Source organism: Thalassophryne amazonica, chromosome 16, assembly GCF_902500255.1.
Source record: "Thalassophryne amazonica chromosome 16, fThaAma1.1, whole genome shotgun sequence".
NCBI lineage: Eukaryota > Metazoa > Chordata > Actinopteri > Batrachoidiformes > Batrachoididae > Thalassophryne > Thalassophryne amazonica.
In genome coordinates, this window is record NC_047118.1 from 65,413,716 (window position 1) to 65,440,878 (window position 27,163).

The 27,163-nt window shown below is 42.1% G+C and overlaps 1 protein-coding gene across 2 annotated transcripts in view; it reads right to left on the minus strand.

The window, feature by feature from the left end:
* Positions 1 to 11,743: 11,743 nt before the first annotated feature.
* The window catches only part of LOC117527919 (cytohesin-3), a 111,744-nt gene continuing 96,324 nt past the window's right edge, over positions 11,744 to 27,163 (minus strand). Inside the window, exons 11-13 of one of the 2 annotated variants that reach the window (XM_034190425.1) lie at positions 14,451 to 14,522; positions 13,995 to 14,149; positions 11,744 to 12,971 (exon numbers count right to left, since the gene is read on the minus strand). In XM_034190425.1, coding sequence (XP_034046316.1) covers positions 12,899 to 12,971; positions 13,995 to 14,149; positions 14,451 to 14,522 — 300 coding nt within the window. In that variant the 3' untranslated portion in view covers positions 11,744 to 12,898. The remainder of the gene's footprint in view (positions 12,972 to 13,994; positions 14,150 to 14,450; positions 14,523 to 27,163) is intronic. The other variant, XM_034190424.1, reaches the window with a different exon arrangement.

Consider the following 27,163-nt stretch of genomic DNA (forward strand, 5'->3'; position numbering starts at 1 on the left):
TATACTCAACAAAAATATAAACGCAACACTTTCGGTTTTGCTCCCATTTTGTATGAGATGAACTCAAAGATCTAAAACTTTTTCCACATACACAATATCACCATTTCCCTCAAATATTGTTCACAAACCAGTCTAAATCTGTGATAGTGAGCACTTCTCCTTTGCTGAGATAATCCATCCCACCTCACAGGTGTGCCATATCAAGATGCTGATTAGACACCATGATTAGTGCACAGGTGTGCCTTAGACTGCCCACAATAAAAGGCCACTCTGAAAGGTGCAGTTTTGTTTTATTGGGGGGGATACCAGTCAGTATCTGGTGTGACCACCATTTGCCTCATGCAGTGCAACACATCTCCTTCGCATAGAGTTGATCAGGTTGTCAATTGTGGCCTGTGGAATGTTGGTCCACTCCTCTTCAATGGCTGTGCGAAGTTGCTGGATATTGGCAGGAACTGGTACACGCTGTCGTATACGCTGGTCCAGAGCATCCCAAACATGATCAATGGGTGACATGTCCGGTGAGTATGCCGGCCATGCAAGAACTGGGACATTTTCAGTTTCCAAGAATTGTGTACAGATCCTTGCAACATGGGGCCGTGCATTATCCTGCTGCAACATGAGGTGATGTTCTTGAATGTATGGCACAACAATGGGCCTCAGGATCTCGTCACGGTATCTCTGTGCATTCAAAATTACATCAATAAAATGCACCTGTGTTCTTCGTCCATAACAGACGCCTGCCCATACCATAACCCCACCACCACCATGGGCCACTCGATCCACAACATTGACATCAGAAAACCGCTCACCCACACGACGCCACACACGCTGTCCGCCATCTGCCCTGGACAGTGTGAACCGGGATTCATCTGTGAAGAGAACACCTCTCCAACGTGCCAAACGCCAGCGAATGTGAGCATTTGCCCACTCAAGTCGGTTACGACGACGAACTGGAGTCAGGTCGAGACCCTGATGAGGACGACGAGCATGCAGATGAACTTCCCTGAGACGGTTTCTGACAGTTTGTACAGAAATTCTTTGGTTATGCAAACCGATTGTTTCAGCAGCTGTCCGAGTGGCTGGTCTCAGACGATCTTGGAGGTGAACATGCTGGATGTGGAGGTCCTGGGCTGGTGTGGTTACACGTGGTCTGCGGTTGTGAGGCTGGTTGGATGTACTGCCAAATTATCTGAAACGCCTTTGGAGACGGCTTATGGTAGAGAAATGAACATTCAATACACGAGCAACAGCTCTGGTTGACATTCCTGCTGTCAGCATGCCAATTACACTCTCCCTCAAATCTTGCGACATCTGTGGCATTGTGCTGTGTGATAAAACTGCACCTTTCAGATTGGCCTTTTATTGTGGGCAGTCTAAGGCTAAGGATCTTTGAGTTCATCTCATACAAAATGGGAGCAAAACCAAAAGTGTTGCGTTTATATTTTTGTTTAGTATACATCAAGTGTGACTGAAGATGGTGGAAAAATGTTAAATGTTTTTGTGCATTTATCCACTGGTTTCATTCTGGGTTTTTTATTTTTATTACTGTATTTAGCACCTTATTTTTTCTTTGGTTTGCTAAAACATTTTTATTGATAACCTACAGAATGCTGCATGTTGTAAAAGGTGGAACCATTACATTTTGCTGTAGTTCTGAACCTGGATGCAAACTTTGTCTAACAAGAAAAGCCATTTTTAATCAGGAAATTCAAACTAACAAACATTCTGATTCACGTACATGTTGGTGTTATGTGGCTCGTCTGGTTCAGATTTGGCAGATGGTGTTGGCCTGTAGCCAATTTATGCTTTTAATGACTTGATTGAAATATTCCAGAATGTATCTTACAGAATTTAAAAATTAAACCACATGTGGTAGCAAGGGGAAGTGGTTTTTGTTGTGTGTGTGTGTGTGTGTGTGTGTGAGAGAGAGAGGTGCAACAATTAATCGACTATTAAATGAATCAACAACTGCTTTGACAATTGATTAATTGCATCCAGAAAGTATTCACAGTGCTTCACTTTATTCCATATTTTGAGTTACAGCCTTATTCCAAAATGGATTAAATTATTTTTTTTCCCATCAAAATTGTACTCACAACACCCCATAATGATAACATGAAAGGTTTGTTTTAGATATTACAAATTTATTAAAAAAAAACAACAACCAAGAAATCACATGTATATATGTATTCACAGCCTTTGACATCAACCTCAAAATTGAGTTCAAGTACAGGAGTTTTGCTTGAATGTAGGAAGAAATGTGACAACATTTGTCACATTTAAACATTTTACAAGTTTCTGGTGTTTTATGGGCTATAATTACATGTTTTAGATGTTTGCACCAAAACTATAAGGGCTAAGCCCACATGACAAAAATGCAAATAAACATTTCAATTTGCAGATGTTGCAATGTTTGAGTGTCACAGCAAAGACAATTATGTGCACATCAGAAATGCATTTCCTTATGAAGTCAAGAAAGTAAAAAAAAAAAAATTATATATATATATATATATATATATATATATATATATATATATATATATATATATACACACACACACACATTACCAGTTATAATTCATGCAAACACATCAGACCTGCTGCACATTTTATATTTTAATGAGTCTTATTCCTAGTCCCTGCTGCATCATGCTGAGGGCTGGAAGCACAGAAGTATTTTGTCAATTCTCTGAAAGCAGCGTTGAGTAAGTTCCAGATTCTACTCATGTTATATTTAACCAGAGGGTGGCAGTATAGCTTCATACTCACATCACATGAAACAATTTGTCAATTAGTCACTCAATCAATAACCACTACTTATTTTGATATCTGATTAATCTTGTGAGTCATTTATCAAGAAGAGAAGAATTGGCTTCACACAAATTTCACTCTGGTTTAGATAAACAGGAAAATGTCTTATAATCTTTACTTTAGAGAAAATATAGAACTGGGGACTGTTAGGATCTGTTCCAATACAACCAAGGCAACAGGTCAAGGACCCAAAATGCAAAGATGGAGCAGTAAAAGGTCAACAGTTTTAATGATGAAAAGGTGCACTGGATCAGACAGTGTAGGCATGGGAGGAAGGGAAGACAGGGAAAAGACGGATTCTATCATTCACCTGTGGAGGGCTGCCGAGACCAGGTGGAATGTCTGGGGACAGCTGTGACAGCAGCATAATTCTGGAGACAAAGACAGACAGCTTTTAGAATCTTAAGAACTCAGTTGTCAGAATTATACAACACAGAAACTATTTAGCACAGAGGCCCAGAAGACACAATAATCTGGCAAAGCTGGAGAGGAACTCCTGGGTTTAAGTAGACTGGTTGATGAGGTGCACAGGTGTCCACAATCAGGAATCAGCACACAGAGAGAGACAGCACACAGGAACACAACAGGACTGTGGGCTTTAAAGTGATTTTTAGATACTTTAAATGACTTTTAAGCCAGGTATCTTATTTTTCACTGTCCGATGACAGTAAAATAATTTTAACTGTCTTTAGTTCAATTAGAGCAAATCTGGTTCCAAATAATTTTTGACAACACAAAATATGTTAACATGCATCTACAATGCTTTAAACTGGTTTAAATCAAGAGTTATTCATATCTTTGAAATAGTTATCCATTAGTCATGAAATATCTTGATTCAGTTCAAGACAATCTGATTTAAATAATTGTACAGAAAGATAACTGGGAAACTGCTTTTAACACACTTTAAAGTGAATATCACTAGTAAATGAAATGTCAAATGAGCTGACTATTCTAAATAAATAAAGAATTATGAAACTATTGATGTATTGCATTTTATTTTTGGTGCCATGTGCCCTGAGAAATTAAGTCAAACATGAGGAATTTAGCCTGATTTTTCCTTCTGCTGATAAATGCTCAGAAGCACGAAGCTGTCAGAAATATGGACTTTGATGATGCTATATTGAATGGGAAAAACAGTGTGAAATGTTTTTTGTGGACTTTGACAGTTAATACATCAAAATGGTTAACGTGTGTTTTAGGACGATGCAGTAACACGACTAGTGGTGCTTATTAGGACACTTTTTCCAAAGAAAATATTTTGAGGAGTAAAGTGAGAACTCTAATGAAGCGTGTTTCCTCTTTCAAAAGAGTGGAAGCGTTTGTTTGCATTTGAGTGCCACCGTGTCACGCCATGCTAAGCTCAGCTGCTAAATGTGAGACACTGACGTATGAGTCTGCTGTTGGGGAGTGAGGTTTACCGACTACCTTTGCACAGTCACTCCCACTGGCCCTCCTACACTTCACTCCCATCCGGGTCACGGCACCAATGTAGCGGCTTGTACTCCCTCTTCTGCATTGTGTTGTTGTTGAGTTCTCCTACTCGCTCCCCTTGGGACGCAAACTCATGCTCTCCAGCGTGGGAGGCGGGCACTCCAGCCAGAAGGCCAAAACCCAGGCTCTGGCCTTGTGGCCAGAGAGTCCTTTTTCAGCTGTTTGGGAGTGAGGTTTACTGACTACTATTACACAGTGACTCCTGCTGGTATCTGTCACACCTGCACAAGTTAAGAGTTGGAAGTAATGATTTATAAACTTGTATATAATTTTTTAAAAGATAGTGTTGACTGGAGTGAGACATGCCTTTTAAATGTTTTCAAACTGATTTTTTAAAAATAAGGTTTAAAAATCCATTAATTCGTTTTCTATACCCACTTACCCCAATTAAGGGTCACCAGGGTTTTAAAAATTCCTTCCAAATTAGTAAACTTATTTTCACTAGTTGTAATAAAATACATTAGTGCTTTCTATATTTAAACTTGATGTCTGCCTGGGGTTAATGTAAGCATTTTCAAATGTGCCTGTTTCACATTTTGCAAGTCAGTTGCTTGCACACTCAACAGCTTTCCTTTTCCCGCCACTTTTGTGAGTAAAAGTCATGTTGAATGATCAGCTATCGCTAAAACACACCCCACAAATTTCTGTAAAATTATAACATTTGTTCTGTGAATGTGAGAACATCAAAAATAATACATACATCGTGTAACATTTCTTTATATTTTATGTACATACATGTAATGTACAACGTGACAATAGCTTTAACAGAGAATATAAAAGTTACGGCGCAGTAAGAATATTGTGCCTTGATCACAACAAGGCTCTCATTGGATTTTTACAATCACATAGAAAACTACTGGCTTAGACTTTATAAAGTTTGACATCATCATCATCAAAGAGATTACCATCATCATCCTCAGTGACACGTACACTCATGGCTTTTCAACATCACCACAGTTACAAAACCACTTTCATCATCATCATATATTTTCTTATGTCATTATGTTTAAGGCTTTTTGTAAAGACGACCCCAAACTTCATCATTCTGCCTTTAGGCTCAGACGTGTTTCACGGATTGTGTGCATACGACCAAAAAAAAAAAAAAAACACAAAACTATACATGATATACACATACAGACATAACTTAAAAACAGACAATTACAGGTTGTAATAAAACGTTTCACAAATGAATAAATACAAAAAGATAACTGCTTTTATCCATCTCTCTCTCTCTATATATATATATACTGTATATTTTAAAGAACATAAAAGCAAGCAATAATTTGTAAAATGCAACCAGGATCACAATGATACATCGATCTTCACCGACCTCCAGAAACAATGAAAAATAATGTGGTCCCCTGCTGGGCGATTGTACAGCCCCAAATAAAACACTTCATCTTCAGCCAACCACTTAATAAAATCACTCAAACAAAATTAATGTATGTAAAGTTCTCTGTATGGAATCAGCCCAGCTGACTCCAGACTGTCCTGCTGATCTAGAGCTTAAAATGTGGTATTTCACTGAACAGGCCGTGGCACCCCGGGGAGATGAGTTCAGCACCAGAAGTGTGTGATGACGACGTGGTCCACATGAGGGTGTGCCAGACCCACACAGTCACCACCGCGGCCCTGCCTGCATTCACTTTCAATAGAAGAACGTCAAACGGCAGCAAGAAACACACCTGAAACTTTTTTTTTTTTAAGAGGCTGACAATTAAAAGCCACTTCTGACCCCCCTCCAAAAAAAAAAAAAAAAAAAAAAAAAAAAACAAACCTTTTTGATGGGTCTTTCAAATTTGACCTTAAAGCTACAGCATGTAGGATTTAGAGATATTTATGAGCCGAAATGGAATAAAACACTCAATCTATACATTAGTCTACTACATGACTCAATGTGCTTTCATGAGCTCAGAATGAGTCCTTCATATCTACCTGGGAGGGGGCCCTCTTATGGAGGCAGCCATGTTGCACCACCATGTTGATACAGTAGCCCAAAAAGGACATACATACATACATACATACTCAGCTTCTCACGTTTTGCAGTGAAAATGTGAAGGGAAACAAATTTATGACTTTCCATGGCGTATTTTAATCTGCAACTTTACCATTAGATGGCACTCAATCTGACACACTGTAGCTTTAAAGTAGATGAATTAAAAAAAAAAGAAGATAATCTTGGACTGAAGTCAAGTTATAGTTTAAATTACGCAAACACTGCAAAGAGTTCAAAGGCTAAACAAGTATTTTTCATGTTAGGAATCTAAATGAGCACATTATGATTGTGTCTGGAGATTTTAGTGGTCCTCGTATGTCTTGTGAGAGATTGTCCTCAAATTTGTGTTTTGTCCTTTAGAGAAATTCATTGACATTTCACAACCTAATGACAGTTTATACTCCAACACTGCTGCATATCTGCATCACTTTGAGCTGATGCAGAAAAGAGCATGATGGGTAATTAAGTGAACCAGAGCCTATTTGATGCGCAGGCTGTCAGTGTCCGCCAACTCACAGCAGCACCTCATTTCTGCTGCATGACGGGTTTCAACCACAACAAAATGAGAGCGAAAATAGAGGAGCACAATGTTTGCAGCAAACACAGAAAACTTAGGTGCTGACTATTTTTCTCATGGCGCAGCCATGGGGCTAAACATCGCCATGTATAGGGAGTCAGTCAGTCAGTCATGCCACATTTCATATGCAAGCAAGATAACTTCACTCGTACTTGCCTGATTGTCACACATGGTGTATACAGTAGTGTTCAGAATAATAGTAGTGCTATGTGACTAAAAAGATTAATCCAGGTTTTGAGTGTATTTCTTATTGTTACACGGGAAACAAGGTACCAGTAGATTCAGTAGATTCTCACAAATCCAACAAGACCAAGCATTCATGATATGCACACTCTGAAGGCTATGAAATTGGGCTATTAGTAAAAAAATGTAGAAAAGGGGGTGTTCACAATAATAGTAGCATCTGCTGTTGACGCTACAAACTCAAAAATATTATGTTCAAACTGCTTTTTTAGCAATCCTGTGAATCACTAAACTAGTATTTAGTTGTATAACCACAGTTTTTCATGATTTCTTCACATCTGCGAGGCATTAATTTTGGTGGTTTGGAACCAAGATTTTGCTCGTTTACTAGTGTGCTTGGGGTCATTGTCTTGTTGAAACACCCATTTCAAGGGCATGTCCTCTTCAGTATAAGGCAACATGACCTCTTCAAGTATTTTGACATATCCAAACTGATCCATGATACCTAGTATGCGATATACAACCCCTGGCAAAAATTATGGAATCACTGGCCTCTGAGGATGTTCATTCAGTTGTTTAATTTTGTAGAAAAAAAGCAGATCACAGACATGACACAAAACTAAAGTCATTTCAAATGGCAACTTTCTGGCTTTAAGAAACACTATAAGAAATCAAGAAAAAAGATTGTGGCAGTCAGTAACGGTTACTTTTTTAGACCAAGCAGAGGAAAAAAATATGGAATCACTCAATTCTGAGGAAACAATTATGGAATCACCCTGTAAATTTTCATCCCCAAAACTAACACCTGCATCATATCAGATCTGCTCGTTAGTCTGTATCTAAAAAGGAGTGAACACACCTTGGAGAGCTGTTGCACCAAGTGGACTGACATGAATCATGGCTCCAACACGAGAGATGTCAATTGAAACAAAGGAGAGGATTATCAAACTCTTAAAAGAGAGTAAATCATCATGCAATGTTGCAAAAGATGTTGGTTGTTCACAGTCAGCTGTGTCTAAACTCTGGACCAAATACAAACAACATGGGAAGGTTGTTAAAGGCAAACATACTGGTAGACCAAGGAAGACAAAGCGTCAAGACAGAAAACTTAAAGCAATATGTCTCAAAAATCGAAAAATGTACAACAAAACAAATGAGGAACGAATGGGAGGAAACTGGAGTCAACGTCTGTGACTGAACTGTAAGAAACCGCCTAAAGGAAATGGGATTTACATACAGAAAAGCTAAACGAAAGGCATCATTAACACCTAAACAGAAAAAAACAAGGTTACAATGGGCTAAGGAAAAGCAGTTGTGGACTGTGGATGACTGGATGAAAGTCATATTCAGTGATGAATCTCGAATCTGCATTGGGCAAGGTGATGATGCTGGAACTTTTGTTTGGTGCCTTTCCAATGAGATTTATAAAGATGACTGCCTGAAGAGAACATGTAAATTTCCACAGTCATTGATGATATGGGGCTGCATGTCAGGTAAAGGCACTGGGGAGATGGCTGTCATTACATCATCAATAAATGCACAAGTTTATGTTGATATTTTGGACAATTGAAAGGATGTTTGGGGATGATGAAATCATTTTTCAAGATGATAATGCATCTTGCCATAGAGCAAAAACTGCAAAAACATTCCTTGCAAAAAGACACATAGGGTCAATGTCATGGCATAGGGTCAATGTCAATGAGCAGATCTGATTTGATGCAGGTGTTAATTTGTGGGATGAAAATTTACAGGGTGATTCCATAATTTTTTCCTCAGAATTGAGTGATTCCATATTTTTTCCTCTGCTTGGTCTAAAAAAGTAACCGTTACTGACTGCCACAATCTTTTTTTCTTGATTTCTTATAGTGTTTCTTAAAGCCAGAAAGTTGCCATTTGAAATGACTTTAGTTTTGTGTCACGTCTGTGACGTAAAAGTTGTGCCAAATACCAATGCAGATCTGGCTGTATCCACTGTGGCGACCCCAAACAAATAACAACAAAAAACAACGGGAGCAGCCGAATGGAGACCAACAACAACATCATCTTGAAGAGGACTTGGTTTCATGTCAGAAAGGGCCTATGCCCAATGAACCAATCCTGGACAGTTGCACAATCAACTAGATCAACTTGTGACTTTGTTGCCAAAATCAATCTTTAATGGTGTTATGTTAATTTTTAAAAAAGGTCTCGTTTGTACAGTACCAACGCTGTTTTGAGTAGGGTGCTTTTGAAATAAAGGGTTTCAGAGGTAGCAGTTACTTGAGCTCATGTAAGTGAATTTTGGACACTAAAAAAAAAAAAAGAATTATGATGGCAATCAAACTTAAATAATTCTGAAGGTAACAAATAAAGTCAATAATTAAGGGCACAGATTGCACCCGTGAACAACACACACTGTTTTCAGAATGAAGAAGTTCTATCTCTATGTTTTTGATACCAACATCTCTGGCTGAATGAAGATTAAAATCATAGTAATAGTAAATTAAGTCTACTAGGGGGGCTGAAAAAATAGATTCACGTCAGAATCACGATTCTTATCCTTAACAATTCAAAATTGATGCAAAACTTCCAAAAATCATTTTTTAAAATAAAGTTATGTCTGTTTCAGTCTGTTTCTCCTCACTGGCGCAAATGTGGTGGAGTTGTCACACATCCATCTTCGCTTCCATACAAGAGTTCACGCTACATTAGTGAATTAGCTCGGCGCATTGTTAGCATGGAGGAGCATCAAATGCAAAAAGTTCACTCCGCCAATGTTAAAAACAAGTGTGCATATGACCAACTCAACATGCAAGCTGTGCAAAATGAAGGCCAAGTATTTTGGAAACACAACAAATGCTCAAGTGTATTTAGCACATCATCACAGAAAGAAGCACAGCAATTTCCAAATCTGGAAGAAACCTAAATCCATCACCAGTTTTATTTCTGAAAACCTGTTCCCTGACAGCGTCATGGAAAACCAGGGCTTCAGATTTATGATGCAGACAACTGAGCTGAGTTATGTCATACCGTCATGCAGCTTTCTTAGCACACTGCAGCACGACTAGATCCTGAAATTAGCAGCTGTATGTGCTAAATTTATTTAGAATCAAAAATAGATTTTTGAATGGAAAATCGATTTTGAATGGAATCGTGACCACATGAACTGGAATCGATTCACATCACAAGATAAAGAGAGTCACACCCCTAATGTCTACTTTTCATATATCACAATCATTCCATGCAAAAAAACAAAACAAAAAAAAAAACTAACAAAAACAGCTCAGCTCTCTATTTTGGATCTAACCGGCCAAAATTTAACATCCATTGTGCTTACAACAATACAATGTGGACATAGAACCACCTGATTCTCAGCGCAAACTAAAATTGCTTCAACTAGTAACACTCAAAGGAATTAAACTGATCCCAATTAACTTAAGTAAAACTTACAGCAATTTGTTAACTTAATTTGGACATAATTTCCACTGAAATTGTCCCCATAATGCCATAACATTCATTCATAGACAGTTCAAAGTATATCTTTTTGGAAATCTTTGTAATACTTTAAATGTGATTTGAGCGTTTTTAAATGGTGACCTCTGTGGAATCTTTCATTGGTCCCTACCTGGCTACAGCTGCCACCCTGAGATGCCCACCTTACATTTTTGTGTAGGCCATGGTACACTGAGGCTGGACTCTGAGTATGTGTCCCCTTAAGTGGCACCAAAAACCTGCTTGGCCCATGGACTAAGATGGCAATACACCGTTTTCTAGGAGGTTCCACTGTTGAGCTGCTGAATCTCATCCTAAATCACTTCAACAAGGGGTCACCAAAGCTACTCCTGGCAGTCCAGCCCAGTCTCACGCTTTTATTTTGTGCTCCTGTCACGAAAAGCATTTTCTTGACTGTATCCGATTCCTTTTCGATTCCCTTATCAATAGCTCCTGTGAATTTTCTGTGTACTAAAAGTAGGCTTTACAGGTTTTCTATGTCAACAACACTGTATTGATTCTTAAAGTAAATAAATATGAAATTGGTCACTGGATCCTTGATCTCTGGACATAAATAAAAATAAAATCTGTTTTTGTCAAAAGCTTTTCCTTTCAGATATTAATGAGACAAATGTAACTCCACAGGCTCTGAGCTGAGCTCTTGCAGCCGGCTGCGCTGCACGTCAGTATGTAATTCATAAAGAATGGAAGATGTCTCATTTTGGGGAAAAAAAACAGTTTTGGTCTGTTGTAGTTTGTTGTCTGTACTACAACGGTTTAAAAGAGGTGTGATTTGATTTAAACTGTGATTTGCTTTGAAGTTATTAATTCTACTTTACTTGACAGAGAGCGGCGCAGCGTTTGGAGCTGTGCAAACAGAATGGAGAACGATTCTCGTTTCTTGCCCACAACAAGAGTCCCAGTTAGTGACTTTAATCTGCACAAAGGTGACTCACGATTGACATCTTTAAATAACTTTGACAGGGGTTAATGAAGAAATTGCGGACCTTCCACTTCTGAAAAGCAGCGAAGTAGAGAACCAACAAAGCAGCAGGTCGGAGCACTGCTTCGTTGCTTCAAGCAGAGCCGCTGCAGAAGCAGTTGATTGCAGACCCGAAAGAAATGATCATTTTCCTGATAAACACCCTCAAAAACAACGGCTGCTTTGGCGTAATGTGAACTGAAGGACTGATAGGGAATCGTTAAGCAAAAGGTTATCGATGTCGGTGGATCAAATAATTTCTTGACTGTTGAAAACAGCCGGTTTTTGATACCCAACCCTAATCACAAACCAAAGATTCATTTACTTTTGTGATGCCATCACAAAATGGCGTGAGATTGGGTTGGGCAGTCACCTGCCCTGTATGTTTTCCATGTGTACCTGCTGTAACCACAACAGATTCCTAGTTTTTGATTGGCTGAGCAAACCTGACCTAGTTAATGAGCAGAAACTTGGGAAGAAAAGCAGGGTGGGCAGATGACCTCCAGGAGCAGAGTTGGTGACCTCTAAACCATCCCAGTGACCACTGGAGGCCACAACCTGAAGAATCAAAATAACATCACCTGCATAAAGCTGATGACGTGATGCAGAAACCTTCAAAACCACCACTGGTTGATCTTCAGCTGTTAGATTCTGTCTATGCAAATTACAAACCCTCAAGGAAAGTGGGTCATTAGAAATACAAGTTACAGAACTCTAAATACCGGAGTTTGTGTTTGTGAGTCAAGGCGTTGCAGCTCAGGTTATGGTACAATTTTGGAAAGTACAGTTTCTGTTTAAACATTTTGGATTCCTCCCTCTGCACACGTTCACATTATGTGAACTCCTGTGCACTTTGTGAAATGTGGATTCTTGATTTCAGCAGGCATTTGCAATCACATTTACATCTGTAATAGTTAAAACTGTCATAATGCAGTGCAACTGATTGCACGACAGGCGTCTGCACTGACTGAAGTACACCGGGCTTTTTCATAACGCACAGTGGAGGGAGCGCTTGCACCGCTTACGCACCCACATTGTAAATAAATGCACTAAAAGCATGCAAACCGCTGCTTACACACAAACAATGTCTACAACAACCCACATGCATTCATGTGCACTTGAAAATGGCAGTTTTGTTTTAGAGAAACCCGTTATGAACATGAGGTGGGTAGACCCGGGGCGGGGCATGTTTGACGTGGAAGGGAAAATGATTGTTCACATGTGGCTCCATGCAGATTGTGTCCTGTGAGCGTGATGTGGGGACAGAGGTTTGGTTCACCGGCGCTGGAAGTCTTTTTTTTTCTGCGGTGATTCCACGTGTGTTCATGTGCAGGACAGAGGGGAAAATGATAACTGGGTTGTATGTGGAGCAGACGGTCCAGCTTCACTTCTTGTTGGCGATGCGTCTCTTCCTGGTGGCCAGCATGTCATAGAAGGGGTCTCTGCTGATGCTTGCCCTGGAGAAGCCAATCAAAGGACAGCAAGGAAATAAATAATAAGGCCACATTAGAGGAAACGCTTCAACATCTTTGATATGGAAATGTCGACACATTTATACAAACCCCAGCCTTAACTAGATCAAAAGAAAAAAAAGTTTGTGCAGTGACCTAGTTTGGTTTCCATGGTTTCTGAGGATAATCTCCCCCCCAGTTTTCCTCTCACTGACGCTCTGATTTCGAACTCTGCCAAACACGTAGTAAATTACACAATGGAGGCACGTCAAACATGTACTCCATCCCGCCGCTTTGTAGGTCTGAATGACGCCGAACAATGACACTCAAGATTATTCACTCGTTTCTCTTTTGCGCTTTTCAATGCGACGGAAAAGAAGCGCACAATGAGAACCAGTGAATCAGGAAGCCATTTGGGCTCCCGAGTGGATCCCAGTTTCACGGCTGCTAAATCCTGTTAGCGCTGGCACAAAGCACAGAGAGGCTCAGCCCCCCCAGCACGGGTATCTCTCTCATCCTTCACGCTACTACAAGTTGAAGAATGAGTGTGGGTACGATGACTGTTGCCCTCTTTTATACAGCTGAACAAAACCTCTACTGTGGAGCCGCGACATCCAACCAAAGCTGCCGTGACTTGCGTGAAATGACACTCAATGACGGGTGTCATGGGTGAACTACTTCTTTAATTATATATGTGGAGAGTTTTCATTGCGGTTGATTAAATTAAGAGAAATGTTCCACTTGCTCTAAGCTGTGACTGAAGATAAGATGAGAGAACATTGCGCCTGTCATCATTTCTACTTTAATAGAGGAAGAACTCATGATTTCCACAAAAAGCCTTTTATCTCCCCAGAATCCTGAGTCCCCTCAGACCCCTCTGGTGAAGCAAAAGCTGTGGCTCGTTAGCCTTTCATGTTCTGAAATGTGGTTCGAGTGGGTCATCAAGTGACACTACAATGTTACTACAGTCACACTGTTTATTAATAAAAACTGTTTTCGTAAATTGTCAGAAATGTTCAGTATGCTTACTTGATGGATTTGATCCATTCCTCCTTCTCCTCTGGCGTTGGGGCCGATATCCTGTACACCACATGATTTCCCTCGACAACACGTCCGTCCGCCTCAGTCTTGCACGCTTTGATCACCTGGCCCTTGTGATTTGGGTTGTAAAGCTCAAAACAGTTCTGCATACAAATCCACATCAAGATTACTCAAACTTAACAAGTTCTTATAACAACATGAGGTACGAGAAAGTCCAAAACTTCACCCAGGCCCAAAGTACAACTTTATAACATTAAACAAAAAAACAACTTTGATTTGTCTGAACTGTCTTAAAATTTAGTTTCAATTTTACCAGGTTTTGTGAAAAACCAGCTAATTAGTTTTGACAAACTGCAGATGTGGGAGAAGATACAACTCCCTCAGTGGAGGAGAAAAAAAAATGTCATGATGTAAGAGTGAGGAGTCTAATGAGGAGATGCTCACAGGTTTCCTGGGCTCCTCCACCTCCCTGATGCTGAGATTCTCCAGAGGAATAATCCCACGAGGCTCCTTGTCCTGCAGGAGAAACAGAACAGAAAAACAACACTGTGACTGCAAAGAAAATAAACAGCAAGCAGTGAGAGGAGGAAAAAAATGGGTCAAGGAAATAAAAGAGCAGTGCATTAAATAAAATCCTACGTGGTTATAAAGAAGTGAGTGAGGAAGAAAAGAAGATAAAATCCACACGCAGTGATAACATCAGGACGATGCTGATGGTGCAGGAGCATCTACAAGGACGAACTACAGAAACATGAATGTTAATTTAGAAACACGTTATACATTCTACTTGTGTTTGTTGGATTGTTAGCAGCAGTTAAACAAAAACCAGTAAACCAGCTTTTGTTAGACTCTTGAGGTGGTAAAAATTATACACATTTCAAAGACAATTTCATATCAACTAGTACAATTCCTGTGGATAATTCCACTATAATCCATCATAAATTCCCCAAAATAAATATACATAGTTTAGTAAATTTTGACATTATTGCGTCTGTGGGGTTTATTGTATGTTGTTTAGTCTTGTTTCTTGGGTATGCTGTTAGTTGGTGGAAGGATCTCTCTCGTCTTGTGTTGTGTGTTTGGTGTTGGGCGTGTCCCTCCTGTCCTCCCTACCTGCTTGCGATGCCTCATTCTGGAACTTTCCTCACACACCTGCAGTGCATTTTCTATTGATCACATCCTTTTTATTAGTCACACCTTCTCCCTCTCTCACTTGCAAGATTGTTGTGCCTTGTGCTACTTTCAAGCATTTGTCCTCAGAGTTTCCTAGTCCTGTTTTTTTGCTTAACCGTGTATCGACCTGTCTGCCTGTTTTTGGATTCCGTCTCTGCCTCATGCTTCGGCTACTATTGCTATTTTTTGGACTGCCTTTTTGTGTACTTGCCCACTTCCCCGGAATACCTGCTGCTGTTACGAGTCCCAGGCAATCCCAGGAAGAACTCGAAGAGGAGGAGAGGGCGCAGGGCCGGCATGCAGTGCGTAATCAAACGGGTCATGTGGTCAGTCGGTTTCTCCCGCTCGGACCGAGGCTACCGGTGGTTGCAAATGGTTCCTCTTCAGCGGGACGCGAATGAAATTGCTGCGTCACAGCCACCACTCCCTCAGAACACCGGTATGGAGTCTCTGCGATGCTGGCGACGAGATGGAATGGCTCCGTGGCATTCGTACTCTCAGATGTCTGCCCAGCTTTCATCTTGGCCTCAGGCCCCACCACCAACAACAAAAAAAAACAACGGAGAAACAGCTGATCCGCCGGTACAGCCGGGGACCACGTGACCACGAGAGCTGGCTGCGACCAATCACGCTCTGCCCAGCTGACGCGAAGGGGATGACATCATCAAGTCGGATTGGTCTATTGAATGCGCGCTCGATAGCAAACAAAGCTTTTTCTCTCAACGAGCTCTTTACCAGGGAGAGCTTGGACTTCATGTTCCTCACAGAGACGTGGCAGAAGGACGGAGAGTTTTTTTTTTACTTAAACGAACTGTGCCCTGTCGGCTGCTGCGCTCTTGGGAAGCCCCGCCTCTCTCGTAGAGGTGGAGGTCTTGCTGTTGTGTATCAGGACAGATACACATGCAGAGTGATTGACACTGAACACTTCTCTTCTTTTGAGTCACAAGTAATAAAGGTTGGCTCTTTAAACTCTTTTTACTGTATCTTAATCTATCGCCCTCCTGGCCCTGCAGGGGTTTTTCTACATGAGTTCAACAGTTTATCTTCTCTTATAAAATTAGAAAGAGTTTTAGTTCTTGGAGATTTTAACCTACACAATGATGATACTACGTCCAACCCATCACTGGAACTTTTATATATGATTTGAAACTTTTGATTTTAAACAACATGTATCAGGCCCCACCCACTCGAAGGGTCATACTCTGGACTTGGTGTTTTCTCTTGGCCTACACGTCACAAATATGCATGTGGAAGACGTCCACCTGAGTGACCACAGGTTGATGTTCCCCCTGAGCCTAGGCCTGTCTCTAAAAGGGCAGAAAGGAGGATCATTACACAAACTACAGCTGACAGATTTTGTGCCTTATTTCATCCCAGTGCTTTTAATGACTGTACGGATGTCAGTGATCTTATGCGTCATTTTAACTCTCACTGTGCCACATTATTGGACTTGGTGGCCCCTTTCAAAACAAATAATGTCCGTGAGAAGTCATGTCCATGGATAAATGACAGTATCTTGAAGTTAAGAAGACTGTGTCGGAAAACGGAGCGCTTGTGGAAATCCACGCACCTTGAGGTCCATAGGTTACATCTCAGGGACCTTATTTCCACGTTAAACGATGCATTAAGAGAGGCAAGATCTAAATATTTCCATCACCTGATAATGTCCAATAAGGGAAATCCGAAGGTGCTTTTTAACACAATTAACTCTCTCGTGTCCCATGCTGCCTCTGCAACCTCCGAGTTTTGTAAAGCAGATGGCACAGACCTCTTGGAGTTCTTTGTTGATAAGGTCAGACACATAAAAAATGCCTTTACTGACCCCTTGTGGTCTGGCCCAGTCCGGCCTGAACTGCCACTACAGGTCTGGTCGTCTTTCAACTGAGTGTCACTAGAAGACATTGCAGCAGTTGCAACTAAAATGAACCTGACCTCATGCCCATTTGATGTCCTTCCCTCCAAGCTTTTTTTTAGATACTTTTGACTCAATCGGAGCATGGGTCATGAAATGTTCAACATGTCCCTGTCATCCGGTCTCTTTCCGAGCTCATTTAAACATGCTGTGGTGGAACCAAGACTCAAAAAGCCTAACTTGGACCAGTCTGAACTTAAGAATTTCCGGCCAATATCGAAGCTCCCCTTTCTAGCAAAAATACTGGAAAAAGTGGTCGCAAAACAACTAACGTCATTCCTTGAGAAGCACAACATCTATGACACTTTTCAGTCAGGCTTTCGGAAAACACCACTCCACCGAGACCGCACTACTGGGAGTGTCTAGTGATATCATGATGGCCGCTGACGCAGGAAGATGCATGGTCCTAGTCCTGCTAGACCTGTCCGCAGCCTTCGACAACCGTCGACCATAGCATATGGTCAACCGGCTGCGCGATCTGGTAGGGTTGTCGGGGTCCGTGGCTGAAGTGGTTTGCCTCATACTTGGAGGAGAGGACCTTTAGTGTGTTGGATGGCCCATAAACTATCGAAAACAGCTGCTTTACAGTATGGTGTCCCGCAAGGTTCTGTTTTGGGGCCACTGCTGTTTCAATTGTATGTCCTTACCCCTCGGCCAGTTGATTCAGGACTTCAGGGATATTTCACTACCACCTGTTTGCGGACAGACTTACAATTGTACTGTGTCCTTTAAGATTTCAGAAGTCCACAAATTGAACTCTATTGACTGCCTGTCACAGGTGAAGAAGTGGCTTAAATGGAACCGTCTGCAACTGAACTCTGAAAAAACTGAGACACTTATTGTTTGCCCCTGACAGTGCTGTTCCTGTTATCAGGAGCCTCCTTGGTGACTTGGGCTTAACGGCAAAAAACAAGCATTAGAAACCTTGGCGTTATTTTGATGAAGGAATGTCTCTTGCTCAGCACGCAAGCAAGCTTGTGAAGAATTGCTTCTTTCAACTGCAAAATATCGCCAAACTTAAACAGTTGGTGTCACAGAAAGAATTAGAGGAAATTATCCATGCCTTTGTCTCCACGCGGTTGGACTATTGCAACAGCCTGTTCACTTGCCTGGGTAAGAAGGAGATAAATCGGTTGCAGTATGTCCAGAACTCTGCTGCGAGGCTTCTGACCCGCACCAACAGGAGAGCCCACATCACGCCTATCTTGGAATCCCTCCACTGGCTCCCTGTTGCCTCCAGAATTAATTTTAAAATCTTGGTTTTGACTTTCAGAGCACTACATGGTCAGGCTCCTGATTACATTGCTGACTTGATTCAGCCTTACACCTCAGCCCGCAGCCTCAGATCTTTAGGTCAGAACCTGTTGATGGTTCCTCGAACCTCCTTTAAAACTTGAGGAGAACCAATCTTTTACAGCCGTAGCGCCTCGTCTCTGGAACGAACTCCCTCTGTCCCTGCGATCCCTGGACTCTGTAGAGATGTTCAAAAAGCACTAAGACTCTACTTTTTAAACAGGCTTTTCATGGCCAATAATCTTTTAGTACTGAGTGTTTTACTGTATACGAGGGCTGTCAATAAAGTATAGGTCCTTTTTATTTTTTTCAAAACTATATGGATTTCATTCATATGTTTTTACGTCAGACATGCTTGAACCCTCGTGCGCATGCGTGAGTTTTTCCACGCCTGTCGGTGACGTCATTCGTCTGTGAGCACTCCTTGTGGGAGGAGTCGTCCAGCCCCTCATCGGAATTCCTTTGTCTGAGAAGTTGCTGAGAGACTGGCGCTTTGTTTGATCAAACTTTTTTCTAAACCTGTGAGACACATCGAAGTGGACATGGTTTGAAAAATTAAGCTGGTTTTCAGTGAAAATTTTAACGGCTGATGAGAGATTTTGAGGTGATACTGTCGCTTTAAGGACTTCCCACGGTGCGAGACGTCGCGCAGCGCTCTCAGACGCCGTCGTCAGCCTGTTTCAACCTGAAAACCTCCACATTTCAGGCTCTATTGATCCAGGACGTCGTGAGAGAACAGAGAAGTTTCAGAAGAAGTCGGTTTCAGCATTTTATCCGGATATTCCACTGTTAAAGGAGATTTTTTTAATGAAAGACGTGCGGACGGGTCTGCGCGTCGGGACGCAGCCGGCGCGGTGCGGCGGCACAGGAAAAACACCTCCGTGTTGATAACCATTTGTAAAATCCAGGCGGCTTTTGATGGCTTTCAGTGGAGTGAGTATATGAGAAATTGTTTAACAGCTGGACATGTTCCAACTTGTCCTTAAGGCTTCCAACGGAGGTGTTTTTCCCTGTGGCGGAGCGTCGCGGCTGCGAGCCGACGCTGCAATCCGTCCACACGTCTTTCATTAAAAAAATCTCCTTTAACAGTGGAATATCCGGATAAAATGCTGAAACTGACTTCTGAAACTTCTCTGTTCTCTCACGACGTCCTGGATCAATAGAGCCTGAAATGTGGAGGTTTTCAGCTTGAAACAGGCTGACGACGGCGCCTGAGAGCGCTGCGCGACGTCTCGCACCGTGGGAAGTCCTTAAAGCGACAGTATCACCTCAAAATCTCTCATCAGCCGTTAAAAGTTTCACTGAAAACCAGCTTATTTTTCGAACCGTGTCCACTTCGATGTGTCTCACAGGTTTAGAAAAAATTTTGATCAAACAAAGCGCCAGTCTCTCAGCAACTTCTCAGACAAGGAATTCGACGAGGGGCTGGACGACTCCTCCCACAAGGAGTGCTCACAGGCGAATGACGTCACCGACAGGCGTGGAAAAACTCACGCATGCGCACGAGGGTTCAAGCATGTCTGACGTAAAAACATATGAATGAAATCCATATAGTTTTTGAAAAAATAAAAAGGACCTATACTTTATTGACAGACCGCGTATTTTTATTGTTTTACCTTGTAAAGCGCTTTGTGACCCCTGTCTGTGAAAGGCGCTATATAAATAAAGTTTACTTACTTACTTACTTACTAACCCACACTTGCATTAAACTCTGTTAAGTTGAATCCTGAAACCTGCATTTGTGTCCAACCTCCTGGTGCCATCAGACCTGTCAGAACAATCTCGTCAACAATGGACACAGCAGATTCCTGCGCCACCACTGAACTGAGTCACCAATCAGAAGCATGCCAAATGCTCGAGCTTCACCTCTGCTTTGAAGCAGGTGTTTCAACACATTTCACCTGGCTGTGAAGCAGCTCGGTCACTCATGCGTCTCAAACTAGGCAGACAGCGGGTGACGGAGTACGCCATCAACTTCCGCATCCTAGCCGTTAAAAGTGAGTGGAACACTGTGGCATTCGTTGACGCTTTCGTCCAAGGACTCGCCAAAGAAGTTGAGGATCAACTGGTTGCCGTTGATCTCCCAGAGGATTTTGACGCTCTCATCCCTCTGGCCATAACAATCGACAGTCTGATTGACCGGTGCCATGATCGGGTGTAGCATTATTGGAGCGGCCGCACTCTCAAGCCTCACGGCCGCTGAACAGATGCTTCGCTCCCGGCCCGATCAGCTGGGTCGCACACAGCTCTCAGGTGAGGAGCATCGCCAACGTCAGGAGGGTCGCTGCTTCTACTGCGGTCAGCACGGACATCAGATCGCTTGTAGCTGGGTCAGGGGTGCCCCTCTGAAAAATAGCCCGCTGTCCAGGTGAGCCAAAACCAAAATTACTTTTCTCCATCTAAAAACTCTGTCCAAGCTGAGCTCTATTCTGATGGTCATTCTGTCGTGCTGCCTATTTTTATTGACTCCGGTTCCGACAGATAGGGAAGTGCAAGTCTATGAACAATTTTATAAGCCAATAACAGAACCGTAAAATCCGATCTTGCAGCAACAGGAAGGCAGTGAAGGGATGCCAAAATGGGCATAATATGGTCAAACTTTTGCCTTGAGTCAAAGGTCTGGCAGCAGCATTTTGAAACCAGTTGAAGACCCCTAATGCTGGACTGCGGCAAACCAAAAAATAGTAATGTATGGGTATGTGTGTATATATGGATATGTATGTATGTGTATGTATGTGTGTGTTCATATGTATGTGTGTGTGGGTGTATGTTCAGAATCAGAATCAGAAGAATTTTATTGCCATTGCCAATGAACAGGATTCACAGACTAGGAATTTGCTTTGATATAATGGTGTAACATTAAGCAGAAAGCAATATAAAATGCTAAGATAAAATAAAATATAGAATATGTGCTAAATAAGATAAAATATAAGATAAAATATGAAATATGAAAGGCTGTGTGCAACAGAAAAACAGAACAACAGTGCAGTGGGAAGAGTGCAATTAAAAACCAAAGTACAAATGTCTAAAGTGACCCGTGATAAAATGATAAAGTGACAGAGTTAATGTTAAGGTGACTGAGTTATGAAATGTTCATGAGTCTAACAGCAGAGGGGAAGAAACTGTTCTTATGGCGGGAGGTTCTGGTCCGGATGGATCGTAGCCTCCTGCCCAAGGGGAGTGGTTCAAATAGACTGTGTGCAGGGTGAGAAGGGTCAGCTGTGATCCAACCTGCTCGGCCCAGAGTCCTGGAGACGTGCAGGTCGTGGAGAGATGGAAGGCTACAGCCGATCACCTTCTCAGCAGAGGCCACAATGCGCTGCAGTCTGTGTCTGTCCCTGGCTGTGGCCCCGGCGTACCACACCGTGATGGAGGAGCAGAGGATGGACTCAATGATGGCCGTGCAGAACTGCACCATCAGCTGGGCAGGCAGCTTGGCCTTCTTCAGCTGCCGCAGGAAGTACATCCTCTGCTGAGCCTTCTTGATGAGGGAGCTGATGGTTGACTTGCACTTGAGGTCCTGGGTGATGGTGGTGCCGAGAAAGCGGTGACAGTCCACAGTGGTCATGGGGCTGTTGGTGAGGGCGAGTGAGGGCGGGGGGCTGTTCATATACATATATAATTGTATTATTTATATGCTTTATATATTATATACGAAATATTAAGCTCAAAATGACGGCAACCGTGTAATTTAATTAATTTAATTTAATTGCGGACGGAATTGGGAGTGGGAGTCAATAAGCTTGTCTTCATCCCACTCCTTTCCAAGTTGATTCTGTTTGTGTTATGTTAATTCATTTATGCATTTTTTTGTCTTTATTAATTTTCTTTTCACCATTTTATGAACAGTGTCAAGTGTGTACATAAAACTGTACTATTTGTTTATATTGTTTATATTATTGTTTATATATTATGTTGACTTGGAATAAACAAACAAACAAAATATGGAGGTCAAAAGACAACGTGGGATCAAAAATTACCGCAAGATTCCTCACTTTGTCCGTACGATGTATAACACACAAACCCAAGCTAAACGCCAGCTGGTTAAATTGATGCCGATGTCTTGCTGGACCAAGAACCATCATTTCAATTTTATCAGAGTTTAAAAGTAGGAAGTAACTAGACATCCAGCTTCTCACTGATGCAAGGCAATTTTCAAAAGATTTTATGTAAGATTACCAGCAGTTATCAGCATGTACAGTTGAGTATCATCAGCACAGCAATGAATGGCAATCCCAAAATGCCGCAGTATATTCCCAAGGGGTGCTACATAAAGAGAAAAGAGCAGGGGGCCTAAAAAGGATCCCTGTGGACCCCCAAACTTCATGTCCCTAAGATCAGAGGTAGCGTTATTGTGCAAAACACAGTGAGAACGACTGAACAGATATGACATCAACCACGCAGACAGTTCCAGTAATCCCAAAATGATTCTCCAGCCTATCGAGTAAAATATGTTGATCCACAGTATCAAACGCAGCACTAATGGTTGACGTCATACCTGTCCAGTCGTTCTTACTGTGTATTGTGTAATGGCACCTCCTCTGATCGTAGGGACATGAAGTTTGGGGTTCTGCAGGGATCCGTTTTAGGCCCCCTGCTTTTTTCCCTTTATATAGCACCCCTTGGGAATATACTGCGGCGCTTTGGGATTCCCTTTCATTGCTATGCTGATGACACTCAATTGTACATGCCAATAACTGCTGGTAATCTCATTCACATAAAATCTTTGGAAGATTGCCTTGCATCAGTAAGAAGTTGGATGTCTAGTAACTTCCTACTTTTAAATTCTGATGACTGAAGTTATGGTTCTTGGTCCAGCGAGGTATCGGCATCAATTTGATCAGCTAGCACTTAGCTTAGGTTTGTGCATTATAGATCATACGGATAAAGTGAGGAACCTTGGAGTAATTTTTGATCCTACGTTGTCCTTTGATCTCCACATTAGAGACATTACGAGGACTGCTTTCTTCCATTTGCGAAATATAGCGAAGATTCGCCCCATCCTGTCTATGGCTGATGCTGAGACTTTGATTCATGCATTTGTCTTTTCCAGATTGGACTATTGTAATGCTCTATTTTCTGGTTTACCGCAGTCCAGGATTAGGGGTCTTCAACTGGTTCAAAACGCTGCTGCCAGACTTTTGACACAAAGCAGAAAGTTTGACCACATTACGCCCGTTTTGGCGTCCCTGCACTGGCTTCCTGTTCCTGCAAGATCGGATTGTACATACATACATACATACAAGTACTGTTATTAGTTTATAAAATTGTTCATGGACTTGCACCTCCCTATCTCTCTGACCTGGTAAGCCCCTATGTACCAGCTCGGGCCCTGCGTTCTCAGGGTGCAGGACTTCTGTGTGTTCCCAGGGTGAATAAAAAGTCTGCCGGTCACAGAGCTTTCTCCTACCTTGCCCCAGCTCTGTGGAATGATCTCCCGGCATACATTCGGCAGTCGGATACTGTGGAGACTTAAGTCACGTTTAAAGACTCATTTGTTTTCCCTGTTTTATCATTAGTGTTATGAAGTGTTTTTATTCTTGTATTCTTTTATGGTTGTCTTTTTATGGTCGTCTTTTTATTGTGTTTTAAATTTTTAATTGTTTTTTTTATGTTGTGTGAAGCGCCTTGAGACAATTTCATCGTGAATTGGCACTATATAAATTAATAAATTTGATTTGAATTTGAAGATCCAACAGCACCAAAACTGTAGTGGTGTCCGAGTCCATTGCTCGCAGAAGGTCATTCACTACTTTAGTGAGCGCTGTCTCTGTGGAGTGACATTTTCTAAAAGCAGACTGCAATGGCTCAAAAAGATTATTCTCAGTAAGGTGGTCCACGAGCTGCCGCAAAACCACTTTTTCCAGAATTTTAGAACAAAATGATAGATTTGATATCAACCTATAATTTTTCAATGCACTAGCGTCGAGATTGGATTTCTTAAGTAATGGTTTAATCACTGCAGATCTGAAACATTTAGGAACAGATCCAGACGTTAGTGAGAGATTTAGAATTTCCAGCACAGTCGGCCTAAGAATGGACCATAGATCCTTAAACAGTTTTGTTGGTATGGGATCAAATAAGCAGGGTGTGCTTTTTGTAGACTTCACAAGTTTCATCAGCGTGCCTAGCGAGATACTATCAAAATATGTAAATCTAGGTAACTCCTCAATGATAGGATCCAGCTCTATAGCAGGGTGTGATCGTTGGACCAAGGCATGCTGAGAAATGCTCAACCTAATATCTTCAATTTTCTTCTCGAAATAATCCAAGAAATCCTGTGCTGAAAAGGGAGAGTGAATAACAGGAGGCCGTCCATGAGTAAGAAAAGTCCTGAGGGACTTCTTGAATAAATTTGTCTTTGTCTATTTAGATGACATTCTGATCTTCTCCCCCGATGAAGACACACATACGCAACATGTCTGGACCATATTGCGGCGCCTGTTAGAGAAACAGGTATACGTTAAGACAGAAAAGTGCGAGTTCCACAAACCCACAGTGTCCTTCCTGGGGTTTGTGATATTTTAGGGGAAGATCCAGACAAATCCATCAAAAGTTGAAGCAGTAGCAAAGTGGCTCACTCCTCATAATCGCAAGGAGGTCCAACGGTTCCTAGAATTTTGCCAATTTTTACAGAAAAACCATTCAAACTTTTAGCACTGTAGCACCTCCCTTGCAAGATCTATCCTCCACTCACTGGACATGTGTCTGGTCTCATGAGTGTGAGGAAGCATTTTGGGAAATAAATTATTTACGTCTGCCCCTGTACTGGTCCTTCCTGACCCAGGTCGACAGTTCGTGGTCAAAGTTGACGCCTCTGATGTTGTGGTGGGGGCAGTCCTTTCTCAAGTAAGTGCCTCTGACAACAAGCTACATCACTGTGTTTTGTCAAGAAAGTTATGACCCACCGAGTGGAACTACAGCTTCAGTGACCGCAAGCTGTTGCCGTTAAAGTGGCTTTGGAGGAGTGGCGCCACTGGCTGGAGGGGGCCCAGTTACCTTTTCTCATTGTAACTGACCATAAAAATCTTGAATATCTACGGACGGCTAAGAGATTAAATGCTAGGCAAGCTGGTAACTGTTCTTTAGCTGATTCAACTTCACGCTCTCCTACTGACCTGGCTCTGAGAATGGCAAGTCAGACTCCCGGTCTCGCAAGTTTGAACCCGAAGATCATTGCACGCAACCTCAAACAATTCTCCCCTCAGCCTGTTTTGTGTCAGCTCTTACCTGGGGTATTGAGGATAAAGTCAAGGCAGCTTCTGCTAATGAGCCCATGCCTCAAGGTTGTCCGGCCGATTTGCTCTTTGGTCCCAGTTCGGTTAGAGGCGAGGTCATTCGCTGGACTCGTGACAGCCAATTTGCTTGCCACCCCGGCATCAGAAAGACCAAGTGGATGGCACTCTAGTGCTTTTGGTGGCCCAGTGTTAATCCCGACATAGTTGAATAGGTCAATGCTTGTCAGGTTTGCGCAGCTCAAAAATCATGTAATCAGAAACCGACCAGGAAACTCCTGCCCCTGTCTATTCCCATACGACCCTGGTCCCATATAGCCATAGACATTGTCAGTGGTCTTCCAGCCTCACGGGCCACAAAGTAATACTCTCAGTTATAGACCGGTTCTCTAAGGTGTGTCACTTTATCCCTCTTCATAAACTCCCTACGTCTAAAGCAACGGCCAAGGCCCTTCTTCAGAATGTGTTTAGGCTGCATGGATTCCCGCAGGATATTGTGTCAGACCGGGGCCCTCAATTTGTGTCCCATTTTTGGTCCAAATTCCATAAATTGATTAAAGCCACTGCTAGTCTCACGTCCGGGTATCACCCTCAGGCCAACAGACAAGTTGTGCGCGCTAATCAGGAGCTGGAAAAAGGTCTGCACATCCTAGCTTCCCACAATCCATCCAACTGAGCTACACAAGTGCACTGGGTGAAGCTGGCCCATCATCTGCTCCTGACTTCGGCTACCGGATTCTCCCCGTTTCATGCAGTCCATGGTCTTCAACCCTCTTTGTTTCCCCTGCAGACTTGACCTCTTCCGTACCGTCTGCTCTAGCTCTCATCTGGCGCTACAAGGGGATTTGGCCTCGGGCACAGAGAACGCTATCAAGGACCACCTCTTCCATTAAGACTGCGGCAGATCGCTGTTGAGCTCCTGCACCGTCCTACACTCCAGGCCAGCGGGTGTGGTTATCGACCTGGGATCTACCGCTTCGTGGGACGGTCCGGAGGCTCGCCCCCGGATTCATGAGTCCCTTTCCTATCACCAAAGTGATCAATCCTGTGTCGGTTCGCCTTCGTCTGCCCGGGGCTCTATGGGTCCATCCCACTTTTCATGCAAGTTGTGTAAAGCCTGTAAAGACTAGTCCTTTGTTTTTGGTTCTGCCTTTTTGTGTACAGACCCACACTTGCATTAAACTCTGTTAAGTTGAATCCTGAATCCTGCATTTGTGTCCAACCTCCTGGTGCCGTCAGACCTGTCAAATTTATCAAATTAATAAAGCATATAAAATCTCCCAAATAACAGATAATTTTAGTAGGTTTCCTTAGTCATAGTATTTATGAAATATGAGGTGAAAAACAAAAGATACTTTATTATGATCACAGCCAGTAAATGTGGTGATAATCTGTTGAATCATTCATCTTTTCTTTGAGCAGTTATTGGGAAAATACTGAAAAACATGTTACAAGGACCTTATAAATTATATATGTTTAATCCAGTTGGAGTTCATAATTGGCAAACTGGTAAATTATGGACTGTTGCCTACCCCACCACCACC